The 14,228-nt window shown below is 37.6% G+C and overlaps 1 protein-coding gene across 2 annotated transcripts in view; it reads left to right on the forward strand.

Moving 5' to 3' along the window:
• The window catches only part of LOC101893784 (dnaJ homolog subfamily C member 7), a 100,754-nt gene that overhangs the window by 34,559 nt on the left and 51,967 nt on the right, over nucleotides 1-14,228 (forward strand). The window contains exon 1 of one of the 2 annotated variants that reach the window (XM_059125561.1): nucleotides 612-940. The exons of the other annotated variant lie outside the window; for it this stretch is intronic. Coding sequence (XP_058981544.1) covers nucleotides 933-940 — 8 coding nt within the window. The 5' untranslated portion in view covers nucleotides 612-932. Of the gene's footprint in view, nucleotides 1-611; nucleotides 941-14,228 lie in introns of those variants that run through there. 2 annotated transcript variants of the gene reach the window in all.

The following is a 14,228-nucleotide window of genomic DNA, read 5'->3' on the forward strand; positions in this document are numbered from 1 at the left end:
AAAAAAGCTTTAACATAAGAAGAGAATTCAGGTCTGACTGTTATCGTCAACGACGATCGTTTCTCTTTTTTTACTCTGAGTTTTTCTCTTTCGCTGAAGGTTTCTTCTGTTTGTGGTTTTGTTTTGATTTCAATTTTCTTCGAACAACAACAACACAAACAAAAATACCAAGTACTGCAGCCAAGATGCGTTTATCGTCGCTGGTGACATGCCGTCACTTTGGCAGCGTTCAGTGCGTTCTTATACGGCCCACGGTGAAGACAAGAAAGTTTTGTTTTCAAAAGTTCAGACGAACGAAGCGAAATATTTACAAATACATAAATAGTTAATATAAACGTGTGGCCGTATATACTATATTATTATTTATATTATTTTTGTCACCCAAAAAAGAATTAGAATCAAAAAGAAAAGAAGCTTATTTTTTTTTAAATTATCAATATCAATAAAAATAATAACAAATAAATTATCTCTTTGAGTGTGGTGATAAATAAAGTGGAACCTCTGAAAATTGTTGAAATTAAATTTAAACAAAAATTGAAAAAATTACAAATTTCGAGGCATTATTCAAGCTTAACCAAATGCGAGAGTGAAAACGAAAAAGTGCAAAATACCCACAGAAAAAAAAACGAAATCTTCTACTTAATTGCAATTTTTCCAACAAAAATTATTACTGCTCTTTTCGTTGCTGTTGCCATTTGTTTTATTGCATATTACAATCTGCTTTCCACCAATTGGAAAAATCGCATAAGTTTTTCATGGTATTTTGGAATTCATAAGGCCACCTCACTGAGCTAGCTCTAACAAACATCATCAGCAGTATCAGTACCCGCTCCGCGTGCAGAGCGTTCTTCACACCATTCCTCCTCCTGCTCGCCACAGTACCTACCACAAAAGTAGATTGTAATTAATCTCCACCATTAACCGCAGCAAACATGTTTCAGTGAGTAATCAGTTTTTGTTTTTTTTACTATTTTTGTTATTTTTGCTTCTTTTGTTGTTTGTTGTTGTAGTCTGGTTTTGAATTTTTATTTAGATTATTGCTGGTAGTTATTGTTATCACTTGCAACCGGGTTATTGGGTTTCCAACGGTGTCAGGTATTTTTATTATATCATGTCTGAACACACACATGCAGATTTTGACCGCAAACCAGCTATTATAGGGCTGGTGTAATATTTAAACTGAAACTTCAAGTCCTACTTTATGACATTTTGTAGAGAAGACCAAACCCTGAAGGAAGTCTGATAGAAATTCAAAAGCAAAATTAGAGCACAGACCAAACGATCCTCTTCATAGCAGACAAGTTGGTAATCACCATTAAAAACCAAAACTACTTCTCTCTAGAAGGTCGGTGGTCTTATCCTTAAAAATCCAGATCACAGAAAATGTTATCCATAGTAGACGATAGTTTTACATGAGAAATAAGAATTGCATTAGAAGGTTTTCTCTGGGAAGATCGGAAGGTCTTCTCATGGAAGAACAGAAGGTCTTCTCGATGAAGAGAAGTAGGTCTTCTCGTAGAAGTGCAACGGTTCTTCTCGCAGAAAAGCAGCGTAAAAAGTCTTCGCGGAGAAAAGCAGCGGGTCTTCTCGTAGAATAGCAGCAATCTTCTAGGAGAAGAGCAGAAGGTCTTCTCGGAGAAGAGCAGAAGGTGTTCTGGGAAAAAGCAGAAGGTCTCCTTGGAAAAGAGCAGAAGGTCTTCTTACAGAAGAGCTCCTCAGAGAGGAGCAGAAGAGCACAAGGTCTTCTCGGGGAAGAAGAGCAGGTCTTCTCGTTGAAGAGTAGTAGGTCTTCTCGTTAAAGATCATCGGGTTTTCTCGTAGAAGAGTAGGTGGAGGTCTGCTTAAAGAAGAACTGGAGGTCTTCTCAGAGATAAGCCGGACGTCTTCTCAGAGAAGAGCTGGAAGTTTTCTCAGGTGGAGGTCTTCTCAGAGAAGAGCTGGAGGTTTTCTTAGAGCAGAGCTGAAGGTCTTCTCAGAGAAGTGCAGAAGGTGGTCTCCGAGAAGAGCAAGTCTTCTCGGAAAAGAGTAGAAGGTCTCCTCAAAAAAAAGCTGGAAGACCTACTCTTCAGTTGGTCTTCTCCATAGTGGAACAGTTGTTTCTCTCCAAAGAAAACCATTTTACATTCTCATTTTAGACCGGAAGATCTTCTCATAGAAGACCTTCTACATGAACAGCAGAAGGTCTTCTAAGAGAAGAACCGAAAGTCTTCTCATAGAAGAGCAGAAGGGGTCTACACAGGGAAGAACAAAAAGGATAATCTGATCTAATCAGAGAAGATCAGATAGTTTTCTCAGAGAAAAGTCAGAATTTATGGACAAAGAAAAGCGGAAGATCGTTTCTTAAAAAAGTAGGTAAAGGCTGAAATTCTTCTAAGGGAAGACAGCAAGTCTGTTCAGGGAATAACTGGAGCAGTTGAGAAAATCTCTTCAGAAAAGAAGGTCTTTACACAGAAAAACAAGAAATAACAGAAGGTCCTTCTCTAGAAAACCAGAAGCTCTTATAGATGAGGAGATTATATTATAGTTAAACAAAGGGTCTTCCCATACTGCCATTTCATAGGAAATCTATAGGTTCTATCATAGAAAACCAATAGATTCTATCATGGAAAAGAAAGATGTCCGCCCATGGAAGACCAGAGCCTTCTCATACAATACAAAAAGTTCTTCACCCAGAAGATCTAGAGACCTCAAAATACATCACTTAAGAGATCTGGGAGTGAATTCTTGCTCTATGAAAATATGAAATGAAAAATATTTCCATGATAAAATTTTTCATTTGAAACTTCTTTCCTTTATAAAAGTTTTCATTTCATATTTTCACAGAACAAGAATTGAGGCCCTGGATGTCTTTTTTTATAAGTCTATAAGTATTGGTCTGCTTCATGAAAAACCAGTTAATATAGTCTTCTAAACTGAATAACGGAAATTCATTTTGGCCTTCTAATAGAAAATAATAATTTATTAAAAAAAGGTAAGAAGGTATTCTCATTGGAGATTATAATGTTTTCTTATAGATGACCAGAAGATCTTTGTATAGGAAGCCGAAAAATTGTACACCAAAATATCAAAGGTATCGAAAGCAAAGAGGACTTCTTGAAGTATATAACGGATCTTCTTCAAAGATGGTTGCAATCGCTAGAGGGCTTCACACAAATAAGAAGGTCTCTCAAAGAAAATCAGAAGGTCTTCTCTTACAAAATACCAGAAGTTGTTCTCTTACAAAATACCAGAAAAATGGAAAACTCACTTTCCCTTATCAGTGCTAAAATTTCCTTTTCCGAAATGTTGCCTCCCGAACCACTTTCCATTAGGCCATCATATGGGTCAAATAGATCTTTGAGTGCTTCATATTTAAAAACTCAAAACTTTATCCGAAACTTTGTTCCGCTTATTCGTACTTTGGTTTCATGTGGCTGTTGAGCATAACTTCGCCTCTATTTTCATATTCAAAAATCGTTTTTTCTTTGGGAAACATGAGAATGTATGCATGTCGCCTTCGTAGGTGCGTGCATCGAAAATTCTATAAAGAAAAACGTGCAAAGTGCATACAAATTTTGCCATAACAAGGGGTGATGTAGCTTCACTTTTCCGCTTTCCACTTTCAAAGACAAGGCAGGACAAATGGCAACAGGGTAATTGTGGCCAAGGCGTTGACGCAATTTATGACAGAGAAGTCTACCATTATTGTTTAAAATGATTTTTCATTGGCTTCTTTGTAGGAGCCTATAAAGACCCCTTTATAAGATCTTTGTATGGAAAGCCAGGAAATGTTCTCCCAGAATACCAAAAGGATCGAATACAAAGAGGACTTCTTTAAGTAGACCAGGGATCCTCCTCCCAGTAGGTTGCAATTATCAACCCCAAAAATTTTGTTTTTCGTCTGAGTTGACTGACTGCTAAGGCCATTGAACCTGATCCCCATTGTTCTGATGGTTGAAAAGTCAAAATCGTGGAAGACCAGAGGGTCTTTACATAGAGGGTCATTCCATATAACACAAAATGCATCTCTCATGGACAACTTTAAAAGGACTTCACTTCCTCACTTGCTTCCCCTTATCAGTGCTAAAATGTTCTTTTGTGAAATATTGCCTCCCGAACCACATTCCATTAGGCCATCATATGGGCTAAATGGATCCTGTGCTTTCAAACTTAAAAATTCCAAACTTTAGTGCATAAAAATTATGCCATAACAAGGGGTGATGTAGCTTCGCTTTCCGTTTTCAACTTTCAAGACATTGGCAGGACAAATGACGACAAGACCATTGTGGCCAAGGCGTATAAGCTCTTCATGACAGAGAAGTCTACAATTATTCTTTTAAAGAATTTTTTACTGGCTTCTTTATAGGAGCCTATTAAGAATCCTTTATAAGATTTTTGTATGGAAAGCCAGATAATGTTCCCCCAGAATACCAAAGGTATCGAAAACAAAGAGGACTTCTTTAAGTAGACCAGGGATCCTCTTCCCAGTAGGATGAAATTTCCAACCCTAAATTTTTAGCCATGTCTGTCTATCCGTCTGTCCGCCTGTGGTAATCACTCTAGCTTCCGAACGAATTGAAGTAGATTGATAAAATTTTACTCAAATGTATGTTATGCTTGCAGGACTCTTGGTATTGAAAATGGGCCATGTAGGTCCACGGTAAAGCCCCCATATAACGGTACCTCCTGATATTCGTTTTTTTGATGATTTCAGCGACATTATTCACCGGAATTGTTTCAAATTCCGTATTTGAAGTTCCTAATGGATACTGCAGCCTAAGACAGAAAATCGTCTCTGCAGGTCCTCGCCTTCGTATAGCCCCCATGTAACGGTACCTCCCGATATTCGGTATTTTAATCATTTTAGCGACATTATTCACCGGAATTCTTTCAAATTCGGTATTTGGAGTTCGTAATGGATGCTTCAGCCTATGATAGGAGATTGTCTGTACAGGTCCATGTCTTCGTATAGCCCCCATATAAAGGTTCTTCCCGATATTCGATGTTTTGATGATTTTAGCGACATTATTCACCGGAATTGTTTCAAATTTGGTATTTGATGTTCGTAATAGATACTACAGCCTAAGACAGAAAATAATCTATGCAGGTCCACGTCTTCGTAGAGCCCCCATACAACGGTTCCTCCCGATATTCGGTATTTTAATCATTTTAGCGACATTATTCACCGGAATTGTTTAAAATTTTCAAAAAGCCTAAGCCAGAAAATTGTCTTTGCAGGTCCATGTCGTCGTATAGACCCTAATATAGCAGCTACATTCGGTATTTTTAAGATGTTTACAAAATTTTTAACGGATTTTATTGTTTTTGAGAATTGCCAAATCCGTTCCGAATGGTGGAGGGCATTCAAAGTTCGGCCCGGCCGAACTCAGAGCTTTTTTACTTGTTTTATTTTCGTCTTCTCTGTACAAGAGATGACTCCTAAGGCCATTAAACTTACTCGCTGCCTTTGTTGTGCCCTGGATGAAAAGTCAAAATCCACGTTGCTGTTACAAATTAGGCAAAAACCACCCATTCACATGGCATTGTTTCGACAATAACAACAAAACACATGTCAATAATTAAATGAGATACATTTCCAGCTGAGTATAAATTGCATTATTGCCTTGTATCTTTCCGGTTCAAACATGTAGTCAATTCGACAATTCATTCACTCGCTCGCTAACTTACTCATTTCATTCATTTGGGAAGGAAGGTCTTCATTGTTCCGACAATGAGAAATGAATGCTCCCCTTCTCTCCCCACTCGTCTGTGTGTGTGTCACCAGCTTTTGTCATCAGAGAGTAGAAAATCTTATCATAAACTTTCTAAATCTTGTTGCGGAACATAACCAGTTTACAAAAATGGACAATACCCAACTGAGGATGATGATGTTAATGACAACGGCAACTACAACTACCTGGGCAAACGTAAGGGAGGTACATTCTCAAATTGTCATAAAGTAATTCAAGCGAATTCTCTTTTGCCCTCCGCCCATTCTTTTGGCATTTTTATTATTTAAACAAATAACAAAAACAACATAAACAGACATACACACATGTAGTCAAAATATACAGCCATACATACGTTTGAGACATTAAGGTGCACCTCAAGCATGATCGTCGCAATGTAGGCAGCCACAACCACACCATAAATTTAGAAGAGGTACTCTTCTTGCTTTGACGCTCGTTCCGGCCAAGGTGAGGTGAATGCGAGGTACTTGTACTCGCATGGCTAGGGTGAGGGGGGAGGCGAAAGCGGCGGAGCAACATGTAAATGATATAATTTGAATTTAAATTAGAATTTAAAATTAAATTTACTTGCTGCAAAACGACGAAGAAGAACAACCCACCCGACCATACTGTGTTGTATTGCGGGGTGATTGTCTAAATCAAGTGCTGGGACTAAATGAAAGACAGAAATGTTTTATTCTCTGGTCAATGTTTGAAATGTGTGTGTACTTTTGGCATTATTAAAGGTGAAATGTTTAAATAATTTGCAAACATAAGGTGAAAAACACAAAAGGACCAGAATATATTCCAAAAGGGGATATGAGAGTGTTCTTTCATTGAAGACCAAAGGGTCTTGTCACAGAAGACCAAAGGGTCCTCTTATAAAAGATCAAATGGTCTTTTTATAGAAGATCGAATGGAAGACCACAGAATTTTCTTATGGAAGACAAAAAAGTATACTTAGAGACGAATTGAAGGTCCTCTTAAATAATGTCAGAGGGTCTTCTTATGGGAGACTAGAAGGCCTTCTTATGGAAGACCAGAAGGTCTTTTTATGGAAAACCAGAGGGTCTTCTTATGAAAGACCAGAAGAATGTCTTCTCATAAAAGAACACAAGAAGGTTTTCTAATATAAGAGCAGAAAGTCGGTTTTCGCATAGAAAACCAGAAGGTCTTCTTCTCAGAGAAGACCAGAAAATGGTCTTTCTATAGGCGATCAGAAATTCTTCAAATAGAAATTCTTATGGAAGAGCAGAAGGTCTTCCCATAGAAGACCAGAAGGTCTTCCCATAGAAGACCAGAAGTTCTTCCCATAGAAGACCAGAAGGTCTTCCCATAGAAGACCAGAAGGTCTTCTCATAGAAGACCTGATGGAGGTCTTCTCATAGAAGACCTGATGGAGGTCTTCTCATAGAAGACCTGATGGAGGTCTTCTCATAGGAGACCTGATGGAGGTCTTCTCATAGAAGACCTGATGGAGGTCTTCTCATAGAAGACCTGATGGAGGTCTTCTCATAAAAGACCTGATGGAGGTCTTCTCATAGAAGACCTGAAGAAGGTCTTCTCTTAGAAGACCTGAAGGAGGGCTTCTCTTAGAAGACCTGAAGGAGGGCTTCTCATAGAAGACCTGAAGGAGGGCTTCTCATAGAAGACCTGAAGGAGGTCTTCTCTTAGAAGACCTGAAGGAGGTCTTCTCATAGAAGACCTGAAGGAGGTCTTCTCATAGAAGACCTGAAGGAGGTCTTCTCATAGAAGACGAGAATAAGGTCTTCGTATAGAAGACGAGAAGAAGGTCTTCGCATAGAGGACGAGAAGAAGGTCTTCGTATAGAAGACGAGAAGAAGGTCTTCGTATAGAAGACGAGAAGAAGGTCTTCGTATAGAAGACGAGAAGAAGGTCTTCGTTTAGAAGACGAGAAGAAGGTCTTCGTATAGAAGACGAGAAGAAGGTCTTCGTATAGAAGACGAGAAGAAGGTCTTCGTATAGAAAACCAGAAGAAGGTTTTCTCATGGAAGACCAAAAGAAGGTCGTCTTCTCATCGAAGACCAGAAGAAGCAATTCTTTTCATAGAAGACCAGAAGAAGGACTACTCATAGGAGGAAATCTTCTCATAGAAGACCTGAAGGAGGTCTTCTCATAGAAGACCTGAAGGAGGTCTTCTCATAGAAGACCTGAAGGAGGTCTTCTCATAGAAGACCTGAAGGAGGTCTTCTCATAGAACACCTGAAGGAGATCTTCTCATGGAAGACCTGAAGAAGGTCTTCTCATAGAAGACCAGAAGGGCGTCTCTCTCAGAGAAGAACAGAAGGTTGTCCCTCAGCAGATCGTTTTATAGAAGACCAAATTTTTTTTTTCTCAGAGGTACCAGTAGGTATTTTCATGGAAAACCTATAGGGCGACCAAAAATGAACATTAGAAAGTCTTCTCATAGAAGACCAGATGAACTTTACATGGAAGATTTTTAAAAGCTTCTCATGGAATACCTGCTTCCCCTCATCACTGCTAAGATTGCTTTTCTTTGAAACATTGTCGCCGAACCAAATTCCATTAAGCCATCACATGGTGGGGTGGCCAAATGTATCCTGAGTGCTTTCAAATTTATAATTCAAAACTTTTTCCGACACTTTGTTCCGCTTATTCATACTTTGGTTTCATGTGGCTGTTGAGCATTACTTCGCCTCTATTTTCATATTCAAAAGTTTTTTCTTTCTTAAGAAAATGTATGCATGTCGTCTTTGTATATGTGTGTGTGTGTATTTCGGTATGCGTGCATGGAAAATTCCATAACGAAGAATGTGCTAAGTGCATACAAATTATGCCATAACAAGGAGAGATATAGCTTCGTTTTTAAGTTTTTAACTTTCAAGACGTTGACAGACAAATGACGACAGGATAATTGTGACGCACTTCATGACAAAATAGTCTCTAAAGCTCTACAGGAATTTTTAAAGAAGCGCTTCGGGGAGTACTATAGACTTTTGTATAGGAGCCTATGACGACTACTTTTTAGGAGTCTATGAAGACTCCTTTTTAGGAACCTATATAGACTCCTTTATAGGAGCCTATTTAGAATCCTTTATAGGTGTCTATAAAGGCTGCTTTATAGGAGCCTATAAAGGCTGCCTTATAGGAGCCTACAAAGGCTCCTTTATTGGAGCCTATAGAGGCTCCTTTATTGGAGCCTATAGAGGCTCCTTTATAGGGGCCTATAGAGGCTCCTTTATAGGAGCCTATAAAGGCTCCTTTATAGGAGCCCATAAAGGCTCGTTTATAGGAGCCTATAAAGGCTCCTTTATAGGAGCCTATAAAGACTCCTTTATAGGAGCCTATAAAGGCTCTTTTATACGAACCTATTAAGGCCCCTTATAGGAGCCTATTAAGGCTCCATTATAGGACCCTAGCTAGGCTCCTTTATATGATCCTATTAAGGCTCTTTTATAGGAGCCTATTAAGGCTCCTTTATAGGAGCCTCTAAAGGCTCCTTTATAGGATCCTATAAAGGCTCCTTTGTAGGATCCTATAAAGGCTTCTTTGTAGGATCCTATAAAGGCTTCTTTATAGGAGCCTATAAAGGCTCTTTTATAGGAGCCTATTAAGGCTCCTTTATAGGAGCCTATTAAGGCTCCTTTATAGGAGCCTATTAAGGCTCCTTTATAAGAGCCTATAAAGACTCCTTTATAGGAGCCTATAAAGACTCCTTTATAGGAGCCTATAAAGGCTCCTTTATAGGAGCCTATAAAGGCTCCTTTATAGAAGCCTATAAAGGCTCCTTTATAGAAGCCTAAAAAGGCTCCTTTATAGAAGCCATTAAATATTCCTTAAGATTTTCTAAATTCTTTTCCCCCCTTAAATCTGCTTTTGCAGTGTCAATGCACTAGGCCACCGGTATACCTAGTCTGCCCCCTTTCCCCCTAAGATATTCAATGGGGTATTTGCCACCAACTCGAGCATGAGAGAAAAAAACCTTAAATTTTTGCATTCTTGTCATCGAACCGAAGAAGAAACAGAGACCAGAAAAAAATAAGAAAACATCGTCAACCCAAAATAGAAATCGTAAAAGAAAATGTGGGTCAATTTTGTGCAATATGCTATGCGTTTGGGTAGCAGCTTTCACGTCGTAGTCGCTTCTGCTGATGATCGTGGTGACGGTGATGGTTACATGAAGTAAGAACGAAAAAATGTGCAACATGTTTGTGCCAAAAATTTTACACACACCCGTATTTTTCTTCATTTGCCCATTACGACGGAGCGTTGTCGACATTTACGCACAGCGTAGGAAACAGACGAAAAAAAAACTTAGTCGAAACTAACAACGACAAAGTTTTGGGCCAATGAAACGAAATGACAGCGATGAGTATCTTGTAATTTGTTTGCCCTGCGACGACGACTACGACGACGATTGCCTGCCAACTTGGATATTTGCTGGCAAATTTTTGCAAATGTTTGGCTGCCTTCTCTCGGTACTGGCTCTACCATGTGACGCCCTCTAATGTTGGCAATCCAAACAAGATTTGTTTTTTTTTTTCCTTTTTTGCTCTCTGGCGAATTTCCATAGGAAGAACAGAAGGTCGCCAGAGATTATCTTGTTGAAAATTTAAAATTTAATTTGAAGTGCATACAAATTTGTTTTTGTTTTTTTTTTTTACTTATGAAGAGCTTAACGCCAAGTAATTGAGAATTATATGCTTGAGTAAATAAGCTGTTACTGTGGGTGATTTAATTATGAGCCCGAAAATGATACATTTGTTAGATGCTCTCATTCACTCTCTCTCTTTCTCTCACTAAAAAAATCCATCAATTGTTGTTGTTTGCTTACCCTTGTGCCAAAGTTTATTGCTCCCACATGTGACATGCAATTCAGTTGATAATGTGTAAACAATGTCTGTCCTAGCCCCACTTTTCATTTTAAGAGCATATAATTCTCAAACACATTGATGTTTAAGTGCATGGGGGGTTTGTTTGAGAGATGAAAATTCAATTTTAAGTTTTTATAACCCACATTCTAATATGAATCATCTACAGACCAAAATGAGGTGCTAAAGATAATCTGCATCATGGTCACGGTATTTAAATGAGGTGACATTGACATATGAGGGGAAAACAAATCGTAAAGCAATTCTCTGATATATTGGCGCCAATGGCAATTATAACTTTTTTTCTGCGGTGAATTGAGAAATCTTATCCGTCAATTAGAAGTTCATTTGATGTCAAAGATAACATAGCTTAGAAAATTTTGAATTTAGTGACCGAAAAGCACTACCGAGATGCCATACGAACAGGATCTCAGACGAAATCTTATCGAAAATAAAATTTTTGAGGAGTGACAACCTCAATTTCATTTATTTGGGTGATTGGTTGTAGTCTGGCTTATTATACCCTCAGACATATGGCTAGAGAAGGGTATATATCATTTGATATGGCCTAAAATTACCTTATCGAAAGAACAGTTTTAGACCCTAAGTCCCTTTGGAGCAAATCCGTTTCAGGACATTTGGAGTCGATCTAGCGATGTTATTATCAAACTTAGATCGAGTTCGGGGATGGGCAATATCGGTCCACTCCTTCTGGTACCTCCACCACAAAAGATCGAAATTTTCAAAAATATATGTTACCGCACAGGAGAAAGATATATGTTACCGCACAGAAGAGAAAGGATAATCCGATTTTGCTTCAACATTGCAAATCCTAATATTTGCATCAGTGCTAGGTTAGGTGGACAATATCGGTCAAGTACCTCCCCCACAAAGGAGTAAAATTTGGAATAATGATACCTGTTATAAAATTTGATGTAAGAGTCGGACTGTCTTCAAATGACACATATTACGATATTTTTATTAACCCATGATCTGGTGTGAAGTTGGAATATATCGGGCCACTTCTTCTGATACCTCCTCCACAAAGGGTCAATATTTTGAATATCCATGAAGCTCATAAAACACAGACTTGGTATATCTCAATATTTCCACCAACACAAGGTCTATTATGTTATGTTAGGATGGTAGAGATCGGATCATTCCTTCTGGTACCTCCACCACAAAGGGTCAACAATTTGAATAACCAAAACTATAATAAAATCCGAAGTAAGCACCCGGTTCTCTTCATATTCCACACATCCTATTATTTCTACTAAGACAAGATCTGCTCTGAAGATGGAATGAATTGGTCGACTCCTTCTGGTACCTTCCCCACAAAAGGTCAAAATTTTGAATATCCGTGAAACTCATAAAACGCGTATCCAAAAGAATCTACATCTCTTCCATCCTTTGTGCTTTTCGAACAATTATATTACGTTTTTTCACGAACTCAGGCAGATCTCATAACAGATATCTCTGCATTGAATTTCGGGATTCCAGCTCTATACATTCACTTAATATCAAATTTTTGTAACATTTAGTACTTTTCGTTTTCCCATACCTCAATCCTTGGCACTAATAGTTATCGCAATATAAACATTTTACCTTATACGAAATTTTGGTACGATTTGGTACTTTTTGTATAATTATAGCACACATTTCCAAAACCACCTCCAAACCTCAATTCCAGATACCAACAGAGACCTCAATATCAAATTTCAGGATTCCAGCTCTATCCCTTCATCCAATAGCAAATATATTACCATTCAGTAATATTCGTACAATTACGGTACACATTTCCGATGTCCAGGTCATACATGAACAGCGACCCTAATACCAAATTTCCGATTACAAGCACCATCTGTTCAACCAATACCAAATTGTGTCAAATATAGTTCTATTTAGTACTTTTCATGCACTCAATACTAAATATCGTACCATTCAGTACTATTCGTACAATTATAGTACACATTTCCGAAGCCACTTCCATATGTCCAGACTATACATAAACAGTGCCCTAATACTAAATTTCAGATTTCAAGCACTATCTGTTCATCCAACAGCATATTGTACCAAATATAGTACCATTTAGTACTTTTTCTGAACTTGTAATACACATTTCCAAAGCCACCTCTATATCATAACCACAGATACCAAAGTGACATCTATATCAAATGCTAGATACCAACAAAGATCTCAACATCTAATTTGAGAATTCCAGCTATATACTAAATTTTTTACCATTTAGTACTTTCCGTACAAATATAGAACACATTTCTAAACCACCGCCAAATCTCAAACACAGCTACCACTAGTTATCTAAGTATCAAATTTCAAATTTTTTTTTTATATCATCCCTTCACTCAATACTAAATATCGTACTATTCTGTATATACCATACTTTTCGTACAAATATAGGACCGTTCCAATTTAAGTTCGCACAATTAGAACACATTTCCGAAACCGCCTTTACACTTCAAACTTACTTTCTAACCTTGATTTTCATACCAAATTTAAAGTTTTTAGCTCTTTCCGTTCAAATTATACCAAATTTTAGAACTTTTCGTAACCATAAAGCTCGAATTTCCAAAAAAAAAAGAATTCCTAATATTCACCTCTTCTACACTCCATCAGTGACTCTCATTCAAATTTTCAGAATTTTAGCTTATTCCGTTTGTCCAACACCAACATTTTAGTACTTTTCGTATGCTATTGGTACGATTTCCAAAAAACCCAGCTCTATTACACGCCTACACACCAAGACTAACCCTCGTGCAAAATTTCAACATTCTAGCTTCAGCCACTTCGCCAGTTATTTCAATAGATTTCTAAAAATATTTTTTAAAATTTTTCCATCAATTTCTTGAAATCTCTTGCCTTAAAAAATTAACAAATTAATAGACATACTGTCTTCTTCTAGCCGCACACAGCCCCCATAATCAATTGTCCTGACCACATTCATTCTTTAGGCTGACCCAGGTCAGGATCCTCTTAATGAACATTCAATTTCGCCACACATTCTCCTTTACGTTATTAAAATTCAGCAATTATTTTAATTGAAAACCATTCATGTATTTTGCAGGCCATTCAAGCAATTAAACCTTCGGTAATGTCCTTTTCACACAGTTGGCCATTGTACAAAATGTTAACCTATATATTTATAAAAAAATACATATTATCTATAAAAGTAGCTAAGGCTTTCATATACAGTGTGGAGATGATGGCATGCTAATGTGGTGAAAGGCAAAGTAGACTAACAGACAGAATTGTGAAATTTAAATGTCTGCGGGATAAAAAATTCCATTACAGAGGAATTTAGATACTCCAAGAAATTCACGTCAACATTTGTTTGACCCATGTACAACCCCTATTGAAATTGGAGATAATATGCCAAAATTTATATAAATCTCCCATACATATCTTCGCCCGATTTTTTTTTGCTCTCGTCAGCTGTAATATGCACTCGGTAACAATGATTTTCGGGAATATATAGAAAATATATCTTAGAAATACCTTTGCCAATTGTTATCGAGATAGGTTCAGATTTGGATATAGCTCTCTTATATTTGAAGTTTATAGTGCAAATGGTTAATATAAGTCCGAACTGAATGGATTTTGGCACATACGAACTAATTCGGCCTGAAAGAAAGTGTAGCGAATTTTTTGA

This window comes from Musca domestica, unplaced genomic scaffold (assembly GCF_030504385.1).
Source record: "Musca domestica strain aabys unplaced genomic scaffold, Musca_domestica.polishedcontigs.V.1.1 34, whole genome shotgun sequence".
Lineage (NCBI taxonomy): Eukaryota > Metazoa > Arthropoda > Insecta > Diptera > Muscidae > Musca > Musca domestica.